The 24,999-nt window shown below is 39.5% G+C and overlaps 1 protein-coding gene across 1 annotated transcript in view; it reads right to left on the minus strand.

Annotated features, from left to right (window-relative positions):
• Positions 1–24,999, minus strand: part of KLF8 (KLF transcription factor 8) — a 113,577-nt gene that overhangs the window by 25,347 nt on the left and 63,231 nt on the right. The window contains exon 2 of the mRNA XM_016213257.2: positions 3,945–4,018. Within this exon, the coding sequence (XP_016068743.1) occupies positions 3,945–4,016 (72 nt within the window). The 5' untranslated portion in view covers positions 4,017–4,018. The remainder of the gene's footprint in view (positions 1–3,944; positions 4,019–24,999) is intronic.

Below are 24,999 nucleotides of genomic sequence, written 5' to 3' on the forward strand. Positions count from 1 at the left end.
GAGAGATGCAAAACAGTCAGTGCTAGTGCCCTAAAGAAGAGACATGTGAGCAATGAAAAGAAGAAATCTCCATTCTCTTCTCATGGACAGAATATATAAGGAGCTGAAAAAAATGAGGCAGGAGTACACTAAAGAGGAAGAAGAAAGGGAAACTTTACTGAGCATCAGTACTAGGCACTGTATCAGGCAATTGATACAGATTGTTTTATTTGTGGAATTCTGAACTTATTTTAAAAATTAAACAAAAGGAAAGATTACAGCATATGAACTCTCTCCTGGACAAATTTTCAAGTTTGTTCATCAAATTATTTGATGACTCCATGATTTGTCCCACTGTTTCACATACTTCTAAAGTACTCCATCCCTCGTGGGTGGATATACTCCACCCCGGTAAGGGAGCAGCTGAATCCTGTTGGTGGTGGGGACGAGGGAGGATATGGAGAGGAAGTTTTCAAAAAAATAGTTCTGTTTAACTTAAAAATTCCTTGTCCTCTGAATCCCCAAATCAACTTAAGCTCCTATTTTTTCCTACGTTTCCCATGTATCTCTTCATCTGGCTAGTCCCCTTCCCAGATTAAAGAGGCAGAATACTAGGAATCTCTAAGAAAGAACAGGAAGGAGTATTTGTTCTTATAGTCTTTCTATCATGACTGTCAATAATATTGAGAAATAAAGTTACAACAGAAAGCATAAGAAAAGGTTACGTGTAGTATCATTTTCTATAAGAATATAGGCTGTGAGTGTAGAGAACAAGTAATAAGCAGAACCACATGAGTGACTGATACAGATAATTTAGCATTCCAGGCGCTCAAGTGCACTAGAGATTAGTAAGAGTTGGGGTTATCAGTGAAGCTTTATGAAAGAAATGGAATTGGAATTTGGACTCTAAGGAAAGCGTGGGATTTGATAAATTAGATAGACTGATTGAAGCACATGCCAGGCAGAAAGAACGGCATAGGAAAAGATATCACTAAGAACCTTTCAGAAATGTATGACCCAAGTATATATATTACAGAGATATTGTTTATTTTCTTGGTTGTAATAGTGTTGATGTAGTTATGTAGGAGAAAAGTCATTATTTGTAGGTGATGCATGCTGAATTATTTAGGAGTGAAGTTTCTTGATGCAAATTACTTTCAAAGGTAAGAAATGAGAGAGGGAGGGAGGGAGGGAGGGAGGGAGGGAGGGAGGGAGGGAGGGAGGGAGGGAGGGAGGGAGGGGAGGGGGGAGGGAGGGTGAAAATTTGAGCCTGTATGCCAAAATGTTACGAATAATAAATTGGAGGGGGGAAGACATATTTAGTACAACAGGAACCCTAAAGTTGCTCATACACTTAGTCCAAGAAGTTGTACTTTCAGGGAATAATCACAAACTAGAAACAAAGGGTAGGTGACAACCAAGTGCTCATTCATTATACGGTATGGTGGTATAAGAATTCAAAGAAGGAGGAGCAGCATGTGTGTACTGAGCTAGAGAGCCACCTACCAATCCTACCTCATGACACAAACAAATCATATAACAGACCAAACCAGGAGGCATGTTGTCAGCATTGTACTGTTATAGAATACAAGCTCTGGGTCTTTGTCCCCTCGGGCATGGCCAGTGTTCTGTGGGCATGTACCACAAGCACCTTTGCTTTACTAAAACCAAGGTATCTTGGAAATGACAAGAAACAAAAAACAAGTGCTTAGGTCATCTACTATCCAGAATTTCTACACATTGAACCAATTTCAAAGTGCTTCAAATTCTGGAACCTTAGTATACTTAAACAGCACATCAAAAATATTTTTGGAACTGTACTTAGGTGTACAGAGATTTGAAAATAAGGTAGTTATGCATGTTTGACAACATTTCACTGAGTATTTTTTATTACAAGTCCAATAGATTTTTATCTAACACTTATACTCTGCTTCCTTTTAGTATTAACTATGACTAAGAACCAGCAAACAGCAGATGTTTTGCAACAATTAGCAAGTCTTGATGTGCTAATAGTCCCTAAATGGCAATAGCTACAAATAAGGTAAACAAGACATTAAATTGGGTTTAATATCATTAAAACAGTACAAAAGTATCATATGCACATGCAACTTAAACAAATTCAATTGTACACCAAGGGCAAAACATTTAATGATTAAAAATATTTTTTGTAATGACGCCAGATACTTTATCTGGTGACTTTTTAAAAAAGATCTGTACTAGATATACAAAATGATATACTTAATTTTATAAGCAATTTAAGAGATTTTCAAGGGTAATTTTGACTGTATTTGTGTTTCACATATACAGTGACTTTAGAACTCAACCCTGAGCAAAACGGGACTTCCACATCTAACAGAGTTCCTGGCTGTAAAAAACATAATCTGTTTTGAATCCTTGTTCTGGGAGCATTGAAGTTCAAATTTTTCTTATCTGTAAAATTGGAACATTAAGAATATCAGTCTGTGATGGTTAATTTTATGTGTCAATTTGGCTGAGCCACAGTGCCAAGATACTTGGTCAAATGTTATTCTGAATGTTTCAGGAAAGGTATATTTTTGGGTGAGATTAATATTTAAAGCATTGGGCTTTGAGTAAAGCAGGTCACCCTTCATAATGCTGGTTGGCTTCATCCAATCACTTGAAGGCCTTAATAGATAAAGAATGACCTCTTTCAAACAAGAAAGAATTCTTCCAGCAGACTGTCCTTAAACTCAAACTGCAACTTTGCCTTAGCTCTCCAGGCTGCCAGCCTACTCATTCGATTTTGGATTCACCAGGATTCCACAATCATGTGAGCAGATTCCTTAAAATCTTTCTCTCTGTCTTTAGATAGATAGACGATAGATAGATGATGATAGATAGATGATAGATGATAGATAGATGATAGAGATAGATAGATAGATCTATTGAGAGAGATTGAGACATATACATTCTGTTGGTTCTACTTCTCTTGAGAACCCTGACTAATACACTATCCAACAGAGTTATTGTGAAGATTAAATAAGATAGTGCATTTATGGAATAGTGCTAGATAAATAGTTGCTGTTCTTTACCAAGTGTCTAATCTTGCCCCTGTTAACGTAAGAAATCATTCAAACCTGTGAAGAATTTTTGTGAGTTTATTTGAGCCAACCTGTCGACAATTGCCAGAAGCCAAAACCTCAATGGATTGAGATAATGCTCCTGAGAATGGCAGTTTTGCACTTTGTTTTATACATTACAATCAAAAGAGGAGGCATAAGTGGATTACATGAAATCCATTGGTGATAGATTAGGGAGGCGGGAGAAAGCAAAGCGGGGAAACCTCTGCGATTGGATAAAACATAAAATGATGGGCACACTTCTTTTACATTGGTGGGTACAGAATAGTTACCAGTCAACAATTAACTCAGTAACAATGAGGGGATTTGTGGTCTCCGCGGAGCAGTGTCTGTGCTTTGAAGGGTCCGGGAAAAGCTTTGAGGGGTCCGGGAAAAGGAATATTACTTTGACTTTCCAACGATGTTATCGTAGATGCAAAAGGACAATCAACAGGCTCAGTTAAGGTGGAAATTAACCTTTGTTAGGGAAAAATGCTGCCTTAGGACATGACCACTTATCATAAACTGCTTTTAGTTTAAAAAGTTTTAATTTCAGACCATCCTTGTGGTTACTTTAGGTCTCTGAGTGCACAAGGCTGCCACGCAGGCCTTCCCTGAGCTTGTCAGGTTTAGCACGTGGCCCCTTTTCATCCACACCCCTATTGCCTTGATCCCAGAGGCTATGTTTCTTTAAGGCCAGATCTACTCCCTATTTTAATCTGAAACCCGAGCATTCAGGTACTTCTTATAAATCTCCCTTCTTTGCCCCTTTTCAGTCCTCAACATGTTGTTAGAAAGAAAAGTGATCTTCAGCTCAATAATGATTACGAGGTACTCAACAGTATTATGGCACAATATTAGTATCTCTTTTTCCTGATAACTGACCTGTTTGAATACATGCATTGAGCCACCTTCTGAATTAAGTTGGACCTTCAAGTTGTTTATGAGTTGATCCATATCTGGAAAAGACACAAGAGAAAGACAACTTCAAAATAAGATCTAATCCACTATATACACATGCCATTTACCCTTGGTTACACCTATTTGTGTTTTTATGAACATTATTTCTCAAGACTTACTAGATACTGAAAAGTCAGTATTTGGATAACATTCTAATATGTATATTCTGTTCATCAAGATGGCCTTGACTTGTCCCCAATAATATTAGCTGCCCCATCCCCTCAAATTCTGTATGCATGTAAATCTGTTTCTTCCAATCTCTCCAATCCATCTGACATCCATAGGAATATCAGCGTAGCTAGTTTCCAGAATGCTCCCCTTCCTGGCTCAGTTCTTATTCTAAGGAGTTCCATGCTCCTGTGTGGATATTTACCCCAGTGAACTTGTTTACACATCAGCATCAATTCTCTCTAAAGAAATAGTTTATCTTTCTACCTCTCCTAAACATACTTGCCAGGTGGAGTTACTATAAGCAGTCTTTTATTTCCCTGATAGCTTTTCCTCCTACGAAAAAAGATACTTGGTGGCCTCATTCAACTGCCCTGCACCATCACAATCATTCCCACCAGAAGCACACATCAGCATCTTTTTAACCAGATTTCCTTTGATCTATCTACAGTCTAATCTCACTAGAGAGGAAAACACAGGGCAAGGAAGATGAATCCACAGCTTGCTTATGACTTAATTGGTCAGATTTCAGGACACACTAAGTGTCTACAAGTCAATTACAATTAGTTTCCTCATTTATGACCTGGTTGCATTTCAAAAGGTTGTCCATAAATCAGTTAATTGCTTTGGGCATCAAATACATTTACCTATAGAAATGTTCATTTACAGGTCTCTTCACAATAGCCATTTGAGACCAAATACAGTTAAAATACAAAAAATGTACAATTAGCAGGAATATAGTTTTATAATATGACCACACAAAAAGTAAAAGATAATTCTAAACACGATTCCTTATTTATTGAAAGTCCAGAATGGAGGAAACCAGTCTTAATTAAGTGGCAAACACATACAAAGAATCTTCTATTGGGATTATGAGAAAATTTCTGGGACACTATCAAGAGTTTGGAGAATTTTAACAATTTAAAATATTACCAATTTTATCTCAAAGTGCATAGATTTTCTTTTCTTTGTTCCAAGTATATGAGTAGAGCATTCATATATACATCCATCATTCACCAAATCTTCTCCATAATTACTATGTGTCAGAAATTATAGTAGGCAAATTGTTATCAGTTTTAGATCTGAGTCAACCAAATATGGAGAGTCAGCAAATATAGCAGAGAGCACTGACCTGGGAGTTACATGCGCAGGAATCACATCCCATTATCTTTGTCAAGGCCTTTTTCTTTCTAAGCCTCAACTTCTACATCTAGAATCAAAAATTTTCAAACTGTTCTCTGCAAAGTCCTATGGCTTCTAAAAAGTCTCTTGGAGGTGGGGCGGAGTTAATGGAGGAAGATGTGTAGTCAAGAATAAGCACAGTATTTCACAGACCTAGAACAAACATTTTGAAAATTTATATGGAACCAAAAAAGACCCCGAATAGCTGCAGCCATCTTGAGAAAGAAGAACAGAGTGGGAGGGATCACATTACCAGACTTCAAACTATATTCCAAAGCCACTGTAATCAAAACGGCCTGGTATTGGTACAACAACAGGCATATAGATCAATGGAACAGAACAGAGACCCCAGAAATAGACCCACGCCATTATGGTCAGTTAATATTTGACAAAGGAGGCAAGAGCATACAATGGAGTAAAGACAGTCTATTCAATAAGTGGTGTTGGGAAAATTGGACAGACATATGCAAAAGAATGAAACTAAACCACCAACATTCACCATACACAAAAATAAACTCAAAATGGATAAAAGACTTAAATGTAAGTCACGAAACCATAAAAATCCTGGAAGAAAACATAGGCAGTAAAGTCACAGACATCCCATGCAGTGGACTTTTCACTAATACATCTCCTAGGGCAAGAGAAACAAAGGAAAAAATAAACATATGGGACTACATCAAACTAAAAATCTTCTGTACAGCAAAAGAAAACAGCCTCAAAATACAAGGAACCCCACGGTCTGGGAAAGCATATTTGCCAAGGATGAATCTGATAAGGGGCTAATTTCCAAAGTGTACAAAGAACTCATAGCACTCAGTAAGAGGAAGACAAACAACCCAATTAAGAAATGGGCAAAGGACTTAAATAGACAGTTCTCCAAAGAGGACATACGGATGGCCAAAAGACACATGAGAAAATGCTCGACGTCACTAATCATCAGAGAGATGCAAATTAAAACCACAATGAGGTCTCACTTCACACCTGTCAGAATGGCTGCCATCAACAAATCAACAAACGACATGTGCTGGCGAGGGTGTGGAGAAAGGGGAACCCTAGTACACTGCTGGTGGGAATGCAGACTGGTGCAGCCACTATGGAAAACAGTATGGAGGTTCCTCAAAAAATTAAAAATAGAGCTGCCGTTCAACCCAGTGATTCCACTCCTAGGAATGTATCCTAAGAATCCTGAAACATTCATCAGAAAGGATATATGTACCCCGATGTTCATAACAGCACAGTTTACAATAGCTAAGATCTGGAAACAGCCCAAGTGCCCATCAGTAGATGAGTGGATAAAAAAGCTGTGGGACATTTACACCGTGGAATACTACGCAGCTGTAAAGAAGAAGAATCTTGTACCCTTTGGGACAGTATGGATGTACCTGGAGAATATTATGCTAAGTGAAATAAGCCAGGCAGCGAAAGACAAATATCACATGATCTCGCTTATACGTGGAATCTAAAGAATTTAATAAACTGATGAACAGAATAGATTCATTGACATGGAAGCATAGATGAGACTGATGAATATCAGAGGGATGGAGGAGGGTGGGTGGGTGGAGGGGGAAAGAGTAACCAAAGAATTTATATGCAAATATGCACAACCCAAGGACACGGACAATGGTGGGGAGAGGGACTGGGGAGGGGGAAGGAACGGGGTGGAACCGGTCATTGGGGAGAAAAAGGGACATCTGTAATATTTTAAACAATAATAAAATTTAAAAAAAAAAAAAAAAAAGAATAAGCACAGAAGTCAGATGCAGAAAACTGTGTTTTCCATTAGGCTGTAGGCTCTTTGCAGGCTGAGATTTTCGTCTTTGATGTTTCTTCCAGTGATGTATTTCCAGGGCTCAGGACAGTGCCTGGCATGTAGTGGGTATTCAGTGCATTTTCCAAGGTTTGTGATGAGTGACAGAAAAGGAGAATGAGGAAGTATGTTTTCTCAAGTACAGGAATTAGACAGGAATAGAAAACTAGAGAGGTTACATATGAGAGATGTTTGATGTGTAATTAACTATCAAGTATGATGTGCCAGAGGAGGTAGTTTACTGTGATTTCAAGGAGGAGTGAAAACAAAGGTACAACAGTAGAAAGGGAATGTTAGGTCAGATAACTCATGTAATCTGGAGAGGCCACCATGAAGCCAGGGGCCAGAAAAGTCCGGAGGAGAGTGAAGAGAATTCTCCAGTCACACAGCCTCCCATTAGGCCTCATTACGTCTACCCAGGAACACCTACAAGCGCCACCTCCTATCTGGTCTTCCTCGACTCCTATGGATTATGAGACAGCAGGGATGAGGAAGCAAAGTGACTTTGATAAGCTACTTAGCCCTTATTGAACCTCAGTTTCTTCACTGCCAAGAAAAGGGGGTATGGTACTGATTTAATAGGATTAATGTGAGTATTCCATGAATTAGTATATGTAAATGTACTTCTTAGCATATGAAAAGTTCTCAATATAATTAGTTATCATTAAAATCACCACCATTATTATTGTTGATGATCATCTTTAGCTCTGGCCCTAGGAGAAGGATATATCCTAGGCATTAAATAGTTCTTTTATAAACTCAGTGTCCTCACAACCCTTCTCTTCTCTTATAATTATAATCTCAATTTATAGCACCACATCAACCCAGTCTCAGTCTAAAAACCTGAGGGTCAGTCACTTTTGACTCCTTTCTCTCCATCTCCAGCCAATTGGTTATCAGCTGCAATAAATTCTACTGTAGAAATATCTCTTAAACCTAGCCCTTCATCATCTCCCAGTCACTGCCCCTTCTAGTCCATACTCCACATTGCTACCCAAGTGTGGTAAAAACATGTGGGATCTGGAGTGAGTGCCTCGGGTCACATCCTGACTCTGCAACCTAACAATAAGACTTTGGCTACATTTTTCCATACCCCTGAGTCTGTTTTCCCATCTGTAAAAAGAAAACTATAACAGTACCAGCTCATAGGGTTGTTGTATTTATCAAGTTAATAGGTGTTCAAGTGTTTACAGTATCTTGCACAAAGAGGCATAGTCTGCTTCCTTCACTACCAGGTGAGCCTTTCAGTAGATACCTAGTCTTGTTCCTCTCTGTGTCCCAATTTTTTTAGCAGAGTATCTCCTCCATACAGTGTGCTAATATGCAATGAATGAATGATCATGGGAATAAGGAAGGTTATTTAATAACAATATATTATAATAATCAATAATATTAATATTTAAAATAGCAATAATCAAGGAGTTTGAAAAATACTTCTTGTCCAAACTATATCAAAAGTATATTAGTCAAATGGCATAAGCTGACAATCAAGAATGTCTCAGCCATTTTTGCTAACTGTACTCTCACCCAAAGGACAGTCAATTGGAGTAGCCATTAGATAACCATGGACAACACTCTAAACGTTGGTAGGAGTGAATATAGAGAAAGCTATCAGAAAGGTGTATAACCTTCTCTTTTAAATATGTTTTTATTTAATATTTAGCCACCCAAAATTTAAAACTGAAGGAAATTAGGGCCTACAGAATAGTCGTAAGGAAAGCTCAGGTTTTGGTGTTTTTTTAAAAAGAGGATTTTAAAAGCCTTTTACTTTTCTCTAAAGTTGGAGTTGCTGCTCTTAAGTGTCTAGAACCAGACAGCTGCACGGAATCTGTGAGGAAAGTGGTGAGGAAATACCCAAAGGGGATTAAGGTATATGTCTTGAGCTATGGAGATGTGAATCACTAGGCAGGAGGGCTTCAGAAATGCAAATTACCTACTTGAGATAATAACCATTATTCTGCCTGGATTGGCTCTTCAAGCCTTTGTGTCTGGAAGCCAGACTTTCTGGTCCTTCTCCTAATGTAGGGGGTACTGGAGGAGGGAATAAAGGAGAAAATAGGAAGATTGAGCCCTATCCACAGGGGGCTAATATATGTAGAACTTCACACATCTTATTCCAGAGACCATGACCACAGAAAATTGATAAGATTATATTACCTTTGTCATGTTCCCAAGATTACTTGGTTATACAAGTGCCATTTTCCACAGTGATCTGCTTGTTATATGAAAGTGAACAGTGCTTCTAAGGGATAGGGGCAGGTGGCTGGCTATATAAGAATGCATCTCACCCTTTGGTCAGCCCTGAGAGGAAAAAAATGTATAGGGATGAATCAAGAAGTTAAACCTTTAAGGAGGGAAGCAAAATAGAGCCAGGGGCCTACAACTTCAAAAGAAAGCAAAGTATTGGGAACCCTGACACAGACCTAAGAAGGTACCTACTATCTTAAGAAGATAGAGCATGTGGACAACACAAATAATAATCTCTCATGTGCATCTACATAGTTTTATAGTAGGGAAATAGCTCTCATATACCATTCCCATTTCATAGATAATGAATTTGGAGGTTCAAGGTCACATAGTTTAGAAGCGATGAAATCAGAACTGGAACTCTTATCCTCTGACTCAAATTATAGTGCTCCGTTACTACTTTCTAATATTCCAAATGTAATGAGCACCTTCTTTCTAAAAAACTGTTTACTCATGGAAACAACCAAAGTGTCCTTCAATAGATGATTGGATCAAGAAGATGTGGTACATATATACAACGGAATATTACTCAGCCATAGAAAAAATGAAATACTGTCACTAGTGAGAACATGGATGGATCTTGAGAATATCATGCTAAACGAAATAAGTCAGACGGAAAAAGTCAAGAACCATGTGATTTCATTCATATGTGGGATATAAAACTGAAAGCAACAAATGAACAAACAAACAAAAACTCATAGACACAGACAACAGTATGGTGGTTACCAGAGGGAAAGGGGGGAGGGGGGAGGTAGTAAAGGGTAAAGGAGGTCAAATATATGGTGACAGAAGGAGACTTGACTTTGAGTGGTGAACACACAATGCAATATACAGATGATGTATTATAGAATTGTACACATGAAACCTATATAATTTTATTAACCAATGTCACCCCAATAAATCTAATAAAAAATAAAAGAAAAACTGTCTACTAAAAGAAAAACAAATGTAAAGACAATAAACCAATCATTTAGAAAGATCTTGAGCAGGTATCACTCACTTTCAGCCACTGACCTATAAGCAATGCTAGAACTGTTGAAAAATGAAAATCAATGTTTTAGGGTTTTGAGATTCTAGGCAGGTTTTTAAAAAGCATTACCTACGTTTTTAATTTAGAAAAAGATTATTAAAGAACTAGAGTACACAGATATTTTCAGATAGTTTAACCATATATTTTCTAGAGAGTAGTTTTGAAATGGGCCTCTGGGAAAACCTTCCGCATCGAGGCTACTCTACAGCATGACGTTAACAATAGACTGGTGATGAAAGAATAATAATTGCTAACAGTCACTGAGTACTTACTGTGGTCTGTTAAAAGAACAAATGTATGCTGCCCTTAGCTGGAGCGCAGGCCTGACTGGCCACTTCTGAAGGGCAGCCGTGCATGCGAGTGCTGCGCAGAGGATGCTGCATGCGCAGGGAACCAGGGGTGCCCTGGGACTCCAACTGGCTCCCCCTTGTGGATGTTCATCAGAGGCCAGCTGAGGGCCCCTACATCTCCACTCTTCCAGAAGACGGGTTCTGCAGCACCCCACTCACCATCTTAGACAGGGAGTACAGGGAGTCTCTCCCATTGACCAAGATGGGCAGGGGGCAGTTCTTACACTGAGCACCCCAAAAGCTAGAAAGATGAATGGACAGGGCCCCAGTGTGTGTGAAGGTTAGATGATAAAACTGAGTTGGGGATAATAAAAGTCACACAATAGGAGACTGTTTAAATAAATTGTGACTCATCCATACACTGAAAAACTATGCAGTCATACAAAAGCATGAGGTATTTCTTTATATACATATATGGAAAAGTCTCCAAAGTATACTTTTAAGTAGACAAAGCGAGGTGTGAAATAATATGCTGAGTGTGTTACTATGTGTGTATAAAAGGGAATGGAAAGTATATATGCATATAGAGACTCATTTGCTTGATATGCATAAAATGTCCATGGAAGGATTCCTAATAAACAGGTAACTTTAGTTGCCTTAAGTGAGGCAAAATAGGTGGCTAGGGGACATCTATTTCGTATATTTTGAATTTTGAGCAATGTGGAATTCATTACCAATTTAAAATACATTTTTAAATCAAAGTTTTAACAAGAGCCTTTGGCTACTAAGTACATAAGGAAACTGAGGGAGAGGGCAAAGTTAATGCCAGCATTTCGAGTATGGAGTATGAGAACCACAACAGCCATATTTCTGCACTACTTACTGTACTGCCATGTATTCTTCTAAGTGCTTTAAAAATTAACGTTTATTCCTTTACGGCAACCCTATGAGGTAATTTCTACTATTATTCTCAATTCATGGATGAGAAAAGTCAAGTGTAGAGTTTAAATAACTTCACCAAGGATGTGATGATGGTAAGTTGCAGAACCAGGGAAGTGAAAAGGAAAAGTCTTGAATGAGGGGTGGGGGAAGAGTCTAGGGCTAATGACATATTCTATTTTAGACATGATGAGATTGAGGTTACAAAAAAAATGGCAAAATGCTAGATATTTGATACCTGGATTGGTATCAAATACATGAATTTGGCTCTAGACTTAGGTTATAGCTCCTTAATTTAAAGTGTTTAATAATCCCAGAGTTTGGTTTGCCCACATTATATCTATTTTGTATAAATGTACAGTTAATATCTTTAAGTTTATTATACAAAGCACCTAGCATGTTACAGACATTTAAATCCAACTTCCTATCCCACTAACCTACCTTCCTCTTCTCCAAACACACAAGCAATATTTAAATAAATTACTCAAAGTAACAAAAATGATGAGACCCTCCACTTATAAAATATGTATTAGAAGTCAGGAACTGGGTCCAATGTGTTTTACTTACATTACTTGTAATCACAAATTACCATATCATTTTAGAGGTGAGAAAACAGGGAAGATGATAAAGCTGAGTTGGGGATAATAAATACATCAGAAATCCAACTTCAGATATAAAACTCAAATTGAAAACGTTATATGAGAATCAAAAAGTAAATCAAACAAGGTCTCACATTCTTTGGTAATGAGCCAGATATGACAATGTAATTCAATAACACTCTCCTTAGTAATGAGATGCCAATTGTACTAGATGATCATCTACATCAATCATCTCAATCATATTTTCCTTCAATGACAAAAACATGAGTTTTTGAAGCTAAATCTTAGAAGATCTTCTATAAAATATGTTCCCAGTGTTTAAAATTGGGTAAGTACTTTGAAGATACAATCATAGTACCTGTGCTCAAGCACCTGTCTAAAAAAAGGGATAGGGCCTTAAATATGTACACAAATGACTGTAATACAGGAAGGAGTATAGCGTAGGTTCCAGATAATACAGGTAAAGTGAAATGGAAACTCAACAGAGTTTACTTTTATATGCAAGAATCAGGGAAGTTTTCATAGAAATGGCATTTAATTTGGGATTAACAATGGAGGAAATACTATAAATACCGTTTTAAGGAAAAATCATGAAATAAGTACATTCCAAGGCAGTTCATCTATGATAAATATCAAATGAGCAGACCAGATAGTGATGTACAATTTCTAAGGAATAGCTGAGGAGATAAGGAAGGTTTGATGTACAGGCCAAGGACTAAAATAGTACTTGAAGGAAGATTGAGGTTTGGATGGGGAGGCAAAAAGAAAATATTTAAGATGGAAGAAATAAAATAAAAGTTTTAAACAATTTTCTCAGTGCCTGACACAGTATGCCAACACATATTTGCTAAATAAATTATATATTCAAAGGCAATCTTCTCACTATTCATCAATTTAAGTGAGGTAATAAACTATAATTGACTCAAGGCAAGAGTAAATATATAAATGTGTCAAATAACAATACAGTAAAACCTCTGTATAACAGACTAATTCCAGCAATGGGGTGCCCATTAAAGCCAAATGTCATTATATAATAATGTAGGTTTTCCAGATGCGTATGTTAAAAAATTGTCAAATTAGTTAGTTTACCTGTTTTTATTTATGTAGACACGTTTGTGTAATTAAAATTAAGTAAGTATGTATGGCCCTGGCCAGCGTTGCTCAGTGGTTGGAAAGTCAGTTTGTTGACTAAAGGGTCATGGGTTGGATTCTGGTCAAGGGCACATACCTGGGCTGCAGTTAGTTACCACCCTGGGTGGTATGGGAGGCAGCCAATCCATGTGTCTCTCTCACATCTCTCTCTCTCCCCCTCCCTCCCTCCCTCCATTCTCTTTAAAAAAAAAATCAATGGAAAAAATATCCTCGAGTGAGGATTAACAAAAGATAAAAATTAACTATGTATGAAAAGTTTAATTTCACAGAAAAGTTTTGTATATCTATTATAGTATTTTTAAATTTATACTGAATAAGTCTAGTAAATGTGTGCATTCACTCACCAGTCACTGCAAGTAAACAAATGCACATAGCTGGGGCGTGGGTTAGCACAAGTCACTGGTTAAAACTGCTGCAGAAAGCCCGGCCGGGCGTGGCTCAGCGGCTGAGCGTCAACCTAGGATCCAGGTGATCGGGGTTCGATTCCTGGTGAGGGCACATGCCCGGGTTTCAGGCTCGATCAATGACTCTCTCATCATTGATGTTTCTATCTCTGTCTCTCCCTCTCCTTTCCTCTCTCTGAAATCAATAAAGATATATTAAAAAAAAAAAAAAAAAAAACTGCTGCAGAAAATCACCCCAGGTGACCACATAACCAATTACCCAGCTCATTCACCAAACATTGTTTACCAGTGATGACTCTTGGATTTAAATATGTAGATTATAGTTGTAGATATGTAATATTTATTTATGTCAGCAAAATTACTAGTTTTTTTCCAACATATGGCCTATTCGTTAAAATTTGTTTAAAATAACAGTGAACTAAATAACAAAAAAATAACTTGTTAATTTAATTATAAGTAAACCTTGGTTAAAAGCATTTTAAAATTAACAGGGTGTTAATTTTCACATATGACATATGGACTGGAAATTTTGTCCATTAAATGTGAAGTCTGTTAAATCGAGGTCAGTAAAATCGAGGGTTTACTGTACTACCCCTGCCAGAATGAGAAAGAAAAAATGGTTGTTCTTCCTCACTACTGGGCACACACAACCTAGAGATGCAAGATGACTAGACTAGGCTTGGTGGTTTGATTACTGGAATTCAATTAGCTGTACCAACAAGGGCTTCCTATCAGAAATACATATACTAGAATAACAGGGGTGAGGGGTAGAGGAGTGGTGGTAGCCATCTAGTTCATGCTTTCTCCCCAATTTTCTTTCCAATGTATCCTGAAAGCCTAAACAAGAGGGACCTATAGCTCCCCAGAGGTCTGAAAGTAGAGCCATTATCTAGTTTGGTTTTCAGGATGGACTAGATGCATGTGTCACTTTTACTAAGTTTATATTTCTGTTCTTTCTGTGTTTCCTGCCTATCTGCCGTCCAAGCTAACCTGAAAACACTATTCCCAGCCCATTCTCTGTGTCTCCAATAGTCACCAAAGATTAAAAACCCTCATCTATAAGAATCCTCCCCCCAAAAAATCTGAAGAATGGGATGAGGTCATTTGTGAGTCACTGGTATCTGTTGTCCAAAGGACCTGTTGGTTATATCATCCTGTTTACATTGCCCAAAGAATGAGGGGAAAGGCAGACTAGTGGTCTTTTCTCGAAGAGGTGCTGAAGTCCAGTGGGCACAATGTTAAATCAAAAGTAAATAAAACCCATGTTCTAACTTCAGCCTTTGGGCAAGCTAATTCAATCTTCTGAGTCCTCTTTCTCCCCATCTGGAAGGTGCTTTAAAGATAGCAAAGCACTAATTCTATCAGCGGTGTTCCAGAGAGAAGAGTCTCAAACTGAGTAAGAAAAGGAAGTGAAACTGAGATATTCATGGAGTGGCAGGCAGCCTCTGTCACATACACTATGGTATTTAATCTACCCAAATTCCTTTTGAGATAAGATTGTTAAGGATAATGCAGCTAGTAAGTGGTGAAATTAAAGCTGTTATGTCTGCTACTCCAAACCACCAAAGTTTCCATTAGTTTCAACCCACACTTAAAGATTATTCTCTGCCTAGTTATTACCAGCCTGAGTGACATCAGACAGGTGTTTAATAAATGCTTTTCTTTACAATGAACATAATACCAAAGGAAATAAAGGATTGTTCCTTTGACCATCTGTTTGGATATATTTTTCCAAAGAATAATTTTTATTTATTTTGTGATTTAATTTTCCCCAAATTCTTAGGGTTAAACACACACAAGCACACACACACACAGTTCTTCCAAATAACCATTGCAAGTCGATTTGCTCCAGCAATTTGGTTCAATCTTACACCTACAGAGGAACCAACCACCTTGGCCACGACTTAATGAGCTAGGGCATGGCATAGGCTTCCACCTCAATCCAAGCTCAGCCTCTCCTTAAAGAGAAGGCACACCCAAAGCAGCTTCTCCCCTGAGGCTGCCTCCAGGCCCTCACAACCCAGATCATTGTCCCCAGTAGCCTAGGCTCAAACCTTAACTCACCTCCCTCTTTACCTTCCTTTTAGAAGCATCTCTAGGTACCTGATAGTGCTTAGGGGGTTTACCTGGGAGTGTTGGCCTTCTGAATCCTGTACTCTCTGGCTGCAACTTCGTCTTGGTTGGGTTAAGTCAAAGACAAACCTTACTGCTTAAGGAGAAATGAGAGTGGTGAGCCAGGAAGGACTAAGTTAGACAAAGCCATCCATTCTTGCCCCCCTTCATTTCTCCCATGAGGTTCCCCAACCTTCCTATCCCTTCTTGGCTGAGCCCTTTAGCAAAGTCATTTTCTCTTGAGTTTCACTTGATTCCACATAGTTTTTGTATCCTTCCTCCCCAACCCAACTATGCCCTCCCCACTCCGCTAAAACCTAAAGAACATAAGTGGGGTGGGGCTGAATCTAGACCGAGGAGATGGGAGTGAGTGGGTTCTAATCCCAGAGTCACTTACCGCCCACGTCACTAGCTGGGAACTCCTGATGTTTCCGGACTCAGGCCATCCTCCCCCAGGCTTATACTCCTCAGCTGATCGCAAGACAGCTGTTTCCTTCACACCCGCCCCTTTCTGACAGCAACTCGCTCTCTTCTCTTTCTTGGCCCCCCACCTCCCTTTTTTCTCCTGACTGGAAAATGGGGAGGAGGGCCCCGGCAGCGGGAGTCAGTTCAGACTCAGCTGAGCCGCCCTCGACACAAGGGAAACAAAGCTCTCACGCATCCAGTCCCAAATTGGGGGGCCAGCAAAGCAGACTTCCTAAAAAGAATCCTCCCCCTGCTGCCAAGGCAGCTCTTTTCCTCGGCTAAAAATAAAGTTGGTTCGCTGGGTCGAAGTGGCCAAAGCTGAGGATCCTCGGTTCCCCTTTCACCTCCACCAATTCAGTTCCGGCCAAGCCCACTCTCCACCCATCCTGTGAACTCCACATACCCTAGAAAAAAAGGGCCGGGGTCAGACCTAAGAAAACCAACACAGGCCCCAAAGCAATACTTGAATGAAAAGTTGAGGCAGACACGGACTCGTTCAAGACAGGAATCTTTACTGCAGCCTAGACCGCCCCACACCCCTGCGCCTTCCTAAAAAGAAAGAAAAAGGAGGGGCAAATGCATACAATTGGTGGAAACATATAGAGGCACCCCCAGCCCACGGCAGAGGCTTCAGCGAAAAATGGCAACAACTCCTTCCGGTCCGCTGGGGAAAGCTTTCTTGGGAGCACCTAGCTGCCCCACTGGGGACCTCGCACTCATACGGGACAGATCCTAAAGTGCTAGCTGGGCAAATTGAGTGGGTGGGGTGACTCCGTCTCTAGCCGAGTTACACCCAGAAGAGAGGTGTGACTATCGTGAGGGTGGAGTTTCTTAAAAGGGGCAGACGTCTGGCAGAGTAGGGTGCAAAGTGGGAGGAGGTAGAAAAGGGTGTGGCTGAGACCAGGGTGGGAGAAAGGAGGAGGTGGGGCAGGGCACTGGGCGGAGAGGATGGGCCTTGCCCCCTGAGACAAGAGCAGCTTCTCTCAGTTTCCAGCCCCAGCAGGTATATAATTCGAGTCAATTTGAGTTCTCCCCCCCCCGCCCCCCCCCCCCCCCCGCGTCCCATAGAGAGGCTTGCAAGCACTCTGCTCGGTCACCTAACTCAGGAGGGGAGGGTGAAAGGGATTCAGGAATTGGGGTTAGGGGCTATCTACAAAGAGAGGAATGGGGAAGGGGAAGAGCAAGGCTGGCAACTGAGATCGCATTCACCCTCCCAGTTCTCCATGGAAACAGTAAAACACCAGCAAGGGCAGAGAGGTCACAGTGTCTTCTCAGGGTGGAGACTAAAAGCAAAGGAGAATGGAGCTGGGGGCATTTTCCAGCAAGAGATAAGGAAAGAAGGTAAGGGTGAAAGAATGGGTGGGGAAGAAGGAGGAGTTAAAAGAATTATGAATGTGTAGGAAGTCTCTTTTAGTCTCCCAGATACCAGACCTCTAAGAACAGGGTTCTCAATCTCCTGAGACCACCTCTCGGCCAGGCATTGCTAAGATTTCTGTAGAGCTGAATCCATAGGATAACAGCCACATTTCCAGGATTTCCTTACCCTTGCCTGAAAGTCCTTCTCTAGCTTATTTTAATAGGAGGTCAGGAAGTCTCAAGCAACCACCGGCCCTTATCAGTTCCTCTTCCCTACCACCAATCTTTTACAGGGGAGGAAAGAGCAGAGAGAGACGAAACAAAGCAGAGGGACAGAAGGAGCAGAGAGACAGGAGAAATAATAATAGCTCCGGTGTATTCAGCACCTAATATGGGCAAGTCACTGGGCCAGGTTCATTCATCATTTCTTATTCCCGATAACAACCCTGGAAAGTACTATTATACTCTCCAAGCCCCTTTTTGAAAAATAAGAAAACTGAAGTTCAAAGCCCAGTGAGGTAGGCAGTTAGACAGACATGAGCAGAGCAATAATGATGGGCCAGGTACAGAAGGTCACCAGAGTGGAAAGCCCTGGGTGCCTAGCAATGGACAACTGTAGGGGGGGACCTTTCCCCCAGGGTGGCTTTTCCTCCTCTAGCATATTGATGGTCATGTGGTTTGGACCCCCTGACCTTTCACATCCCTGGTCCTGAGGTTTGGAACCCCTGACCTTTTCTCCCTAAAGATAGCATCTAGGCTTCAGTTGTATTTTAGCTCCAGGCCCAGAAAAGCAACAAAACCAGACCAGTGACCTCAAGGCTGACCTCAGAACCAGCTGCACTGGATAATGACGCCCTGCCCTGGCGACAACTAATCAATCAGTGGAGACCTAGACCCTAAAAGGACACACCTGGAAAGCTGATGAATATTCTATTCAGATTTTCCCCTGGGACCTCCCAGAAGATCTCCATCCTTAAAACCCTTAGGAGGGAAAACCCAGCTTGCTCTTCCTCTCCCCAGAGCACTCCCTTGCCTTTCCCTTCCCTCTCTATCTCCCCATCCTCCCAGGTGCCTCACTGTTACCTCCTCACTCTCAAGCTCCAAGGGCCCTTCCTTTGCCTCTATAACTTGTCTCCTAAGCCCATTTCTTCTACAAATTACTTCTTCTACCTCTGTGATTTTCCAAATAAATGTTGTCTTATAGTTTGGGTCTTGTCTCTGAATTCTTTCCTAGCCAGAACTCAAGTACTGAGGTTGCTGAACCCAGGTCCTATCTAACCCCACCGGTCTAACACCTGGTGCCTTCCTGCCGGCTACACCACCAGTACTTCCTAACACAGATATGCCCACATGCTTGATCTTTCTGCCTGAATATCTTCTAATCATCTCATCTTCTCTTATTCTACCTCCAAAGTCGCTGTTCTTCCTCCTATAGTTCCCCAACTATCTGAATATCATCATTATGTACCCCAACACCCAAGGCAGAACCCTGGGATTCACCCTCTAACCCAGCGCTTTCAACCTTTTTCATCTCATGGCGCACATAAACTAAATACTAAAATTCTGCTGCACACCAAAAAATATATATTTTTGTCAATCTGACAAAAAGGTATAATTTTGATTTATTTACAACAAAATAATAATAGTAATTACCTACCCTTTTTGCTCCAAAGTGACTTTTTAAAAATTATCTTTATTATTGAAAGTATTACAGATGTCTCCTTGTCCCCCACATTGACCACTCCACCCCACTCCTGCCCCCTCTCTAAACCTTCCTAGCACTATTGTCTGTCCTTGGGCTACGCATATATGCATGTAAGTTCACTGGTTAATCTCTTCCCACCCACCATCCATCCCTCTGAAATAAGAGAGTCTGTTGCATGCTTCAATGTCTCTGGATCTTTTTTGTTTGTCAGTTTATTTTGTTCATTAGATTGCACATATAAGTGAGATCATGTGATACTTGTCTTTCTCTCACTGGCATATTTCGCTTAGCATAATATTCTCCAGGTCCATCCATGCTGACCCAAAGTGTAAGGGATCCTTCTTTATTACAGCTGCATAGTATTCCATGGTGTAAATGTCCCACAGTGTTTTTATCCACTCACCTACTGATGGGCACTTGGGATGTTTCCAGATCTTAGCTATTGTAAATTGCGCTGCTGCTATGAACGTAGGGGTGCATATATTCTTTCTGATTGGTGTTTCAGAATTCTTAGGGATATATTCCTAGAAGTGGGATCACTAGGTCAAACAGCAGTTCCATTTTCAATTTTTTGAGGAAACTCCACACTGTTTTCCAAAGTGGCTGCAACAGTCTGCATTCCCACCAGCAGTGTACGAGGGTTCCCCTTTCTCCACACCCTCCCCAGCACTTGTCGTTTGTTGATATGTTGATGGCAGCCATTCTGACAGGTGTGAAGCGATACTTCACTGTGGTTTTAATTTGCATCTCTCTGATGATTAGCAACACTGAGCATTTTTTCATATGTCTTTTGGCCATCTGTATGTCCTCTTTGGAGAAGAGTCTATTCAGGTCTTTTGCCCATTTTTAATTGGATTATTTGTCTTTCTCTTGTTGAGTTCTATGAGTTCTTTGTACACTTTGGAAATTAGTCCCTTATCAGATATATCCTTGGCAAATATGTTCTCCCAGACCATGGGTTCGATTTTCATTTTGATGTTGATTTCTTTTGCTGTGCAGAAGCTTTTTAGTTTGATGTAGTCCCATTTGCTTATTTTTCCCTTGTTTCTCTTGCCCTAGGCATTGTATCAGTGAAAATTCTGCTACATGAAATGTCTGATATTTTCCTGCCTACGTTTTCTTCTAAGATTTTTATGGTTCCACAACTTACATTTAAGTTTTTTATCCATTTTGAGTTTATTCTTGTGTATGGTGTGAATTGGTAGTCTAGTTTCATTTTTTTTTTTTTTTCATGTACCTGTCCAATTTTCCCAGCAGAATTTATTGAAGAGACTGTCTTTACACCATTGTAAACTCTTGCCTCCTTTGTAAAATATGAATTGAGCATAATGGCTTGGGTCAATTTCTGGGTTCTCTGTTGTGTTCCATTGACCTATATGGCTGTTCTTGTGCCAGTACCAGGCTGTTTTGATTACAGTGGCTTTGTAGTATAGCTTGATATCCAGTATTGTGATCGCTCCAACTTTGTTCTTTTTTTTTTATTATTGTTATATCTTTATTGACTTCAGAGAGAGGAAGGGAGAGGGAGAGAGAGAGAGAGAGAAACATCAATGATGAGAGAGTCATTGATCGGCTGCCTCCTGCATGCCACCGACTGGGGATTGGGCCCACAACCCGGGCATGTGCCCTGACTGGGAATCGAACCCCGATCACCTGGATCTTAGGTTGAAGCTCAATCGCTGAGCCACGCCTGGCCAGACCAACTTGGTTCTTCTTTCTCAAGATTGCTGTGGCTACTCGGGGTCTTTCTTGGTTCCATATAAATTTTTGGAGTACTTGTTCTAGATTTGTGAAATATGCTATTGATATTTTAATAGGGATTGCACTGAATTTATAGATTGCTTTGGGTAATATGGACATTTTAATGATGTTAATTCTTCCAATCCATGCCCACGGTATATTTTTCCACTTGTTTATATCTTCCTCTATCTCTTTTTTCAATGTTCTGTAGTTTTCTGAGTATAGGTCTTTTATCTCCTTGGTTAAGTATATTCCTAAGCATCTTAATTTTTTTGTTACAGTGCTAAATGGGATTGTTTTTTTAGTTTCTCTTTCTAAGAGTTCATTATTGGTATATAAAAATGCCATCAATTTCTGGATGTTAATTTTGTATCCTGCTACACTGCTGAATTCATTTATTAAATCTAGTCAGTAGTTTTTTAGTAGAGTCTTTAGGGTTTTCTACATACAATATCATGTTATCTGTGAATAATGATAGTTTTACTTCCTCCTTTCCAATTAGGATGCCTTTTATTTTTTCTTCTCATCTGATAGCTGCAGCAAGGACTTCCAGTACTATGTTCGATAAAAGTGGTGAAAACAGACAACTCTATCTTGTTCCTATTCTTAGGTGAAATGCTTTTTATTTTTGCTCATTGAGTATGACATTGGCTCTAGGTTTGTCATATATGGCCTTTATTATGTTGAGGTATGAGCCCTCTATTCTCACTTTGCTGAGAGTTTTTATCAAAAATGGGTGTTGGACTTTGTCAAATGCTTTTTCTGCCTCTATTGATATGATCATGTGATTTTTATCATCAAATTTGTTTATGTGATGTATCACATTTATTGATTTATGAATACTGTACCAGCCTTGCATCTCTGGAATAAATCCCACTTGGTCATGGTGTATGATCTTAATATATTGCTGGATCCGATTTGCTAATATTTTGTTGAGGATTTTAGCATCTATGCTCATCAGGGATATTGGCCTGTAATTCTCTTTCTTTGTAGTGTCTTAATCTGATTTAGGATTTAGGATAATGCTGGACTTGTGGAAAGAGCTTCAAAGTGTTCCTTTCTCTTGGATTTTTTGGAATAATTTGAGGACAGGTGTCATTTCATCTTTGAATATTTGGTAAAACTCCCCTGTGAAGCTGTCCAGACCAGGGCTTTTTTGTGCTGGGAGTACTTTTATTTCTGCTTCAGTTTCATCAGTTGTTATTGGCCTATTCAGGTTTTCTGATTTCCTGATTCAGTTTTGGAAGATTGTATTTTTCTAGCAATTTGTCCATTTCATCCAGTTTGTTCAACTTGTTGGCATAGAATTGCTCATAGTATTTTCTTACAATCATTTGTATTTCTGTGGTGCAAGTTTTTACTTCACCTCTTTCGTTTCTGATTCTATTTACTTGGGTCCTCTCCCTTTGTTTCTTGGTGAGTCTGGCTAAAGGTGCATCAATCTTGTTTATCTTTTCAAAGAACCAGCTCTTGGTTTCATTGATCTTTTGTACTGTTTTTTTAGTCTCTATATCACTTATTTCTGCTCTGATTTTTATTATTTCCTTCCTTCTACTTACTCTGGGCTTTCCTTGCTGTTCCCTCTCTAAGTCTTTAAGTTGTAGGGTTAGACAGTTTATTAGAAATTTTTCTCTTTTCTTGAGGTATGCCTGTAATGCTATGAACCTCCTTCTTAGGACTGCTTTCCCTGCGTCCCGTAGATTTGGGGTTGTTGTGTGTTTATCTTCATTTGTTTCCAGAAGTTTTTGATTTCTTCCTTGGTCTCACTGGTAACCCATTCATTGTTTAATAACATGCTATTTAGCCTCCATCTGTTTGAATTATTTGGGGGTGCTTTTATCGTAGTTGATTTCTAGTTCCATGCCATTGTGAACTGAGAAAATGCTTGATATGATTTCATTGTTCTTGAATTTGTAGAGATTTAGTTTGTGTCCTAACATGTGGTCTATCATTGAGAATGTGTCATTGCACTGAGAAGAATGCATATTCTGCCACTTTGGGGTAACGTGTTCTGTACATGTCAATTATTAAATCCATTTGATTTAGTGTGCTGTTTAGAGTCTCGGTTTCCTTGTTGATTTTTTTGTCTAGAAGATATATACAGTGATGTCAGTGGGGTGTTAAAGTACCCTACTATGATCTTATTGCTGTCTATCTCTCCCTTAAAATCCTCCAGAAGTTTTTTTTGTTGTTGTTGTTTTTTAATATATTTAGGTGCTCCTGTATTCAGTGCATATATGTTTACTAGGGTTATATCCTCTTGTTGTATCAATCCCTTTAGTATTTGGAAGTGGCCTTCATTGTCTCTTGTTATGGCCGTAATTTGGAAGTCTATTTTGTCAGATATGAGTATTGCTACCCTAGCTGCTTTGTTTTGTTTCCATTTGCATGGAAATTTTTTTCCATCTCTTCACTTTTATTTTGTGTGAGTCTTTTGTTCTGAAATGGTTCTCTTGTAGACAGCATGTATTTGGGTCATGTTTTCTTATCCATTCAGCTACTCTATTTCTTTTGATTGGAGCATTTAATCTATTTACACTTAAGGTTATTATTATTATTCTTTTTTGTTTGTTTCTTTGTTTGTTTAAAATATCACAGATGTCTCTATTTTTGCCCAATGACCCATTCCACCTCATCTACCCCCCTCCCTAGTCCCTCTCCACACCATTTTCCGTGTTCTTGGGTTGTGCATATATGCATATAAATTCTTTGGTTAATCTCTCCCCCTCCACCCACCCGCCCCCTCCATCCCTCTGAGATTTGTCAGTTTGATCCATGCTTCCATGTCATTGAATCTATTCTGTTCATCAGTTTATTAAGTTCTTTAGATTTCAGATAGAAGTGAGATCATGTGATATTTGTCTTTCTCTGCCTGGCTTATTTCACCTAGCATAATATTCTCCAAGTCCTTCCATACTGTCCCAAAGGGTACAAGATCCTTCTTTACTGCTGCATAGTGTCCCATGGTGTAAATGTCCAACAGTTTTTTTATCCACTCATCTACTGATGGGCACTTGGGCTGTTTCCAGATCGTAGCCATTGTAAATTGCACTGATATGAACAACATAGTGCATATATTCTTTCTGATTAGTGTTTCAAGATTCTTAGGATATAGTCCTAGAAGTGGGATCACTGAGTCAAAAGGCAGTTCCATTTTAAATTTTTTGAGGAACCTCCTTACTGTTTTTCATAGTGATTGCACCAGTCTGCATTCCCACCAGTAGTAGTGCACCAGGGCTCCCCTTTCTCCACACCCTCGCCAGCACATGTCATTTGTTGATTTGTTGATGGTAGCCATTCTGACAGGTATGAAGTGATACCTCATTGTGGTTTTAATTTGCATCTCTTCTGATGATTAGTCACGTTGAGCACTTTCTCATATGTCTCTTGGCCATCCGTATGTCCTCTTTGGAGAAGAGTCTATTCAGGTCCTTTGCCCATTTTTTAATTGGATTGTTTGTCTTCCTCTTGCTGAGTACTATGAGTTCTTTGTGCACTTTGGAAATTAGCCCCTTATCAGATACATCCTTGGCAAATATGTTTTCCCAGAACATGGGGTTCCTTGGTATTTTGAGGCTGTTTTCTTTTGCTGTGCATAGCTTTTTAGTTAGATGTAGTCCCATATGTTTATATTTTCTTTTATTTCTCTTGCCCTAGGAGTTGTATCAGTGAAAAGTCCACTACGTGGGATGTCTGTGACTTTACTGCCTATGTTTTCTTCCAGGATTTTTATAGTTTTGTGACTTATCTTTAAGTCTTTTATCCATTTTGAGTTTATTTTTGT

Source organism: Miniopterus natalensis, chromosome X (assembly GCF_054644295.1).
Source record: "Miniopterus natalensis isolate mMinNat1 chromosome X, mMinNat1.hap1, whole genome shotgun sequence".
Lineage (NCBI taxonomy): Eukaryota > Metazoa > Chordata > Mammalia > Chiroptera > Miniopteridae > Miniopterus > Miniopterus natalensis.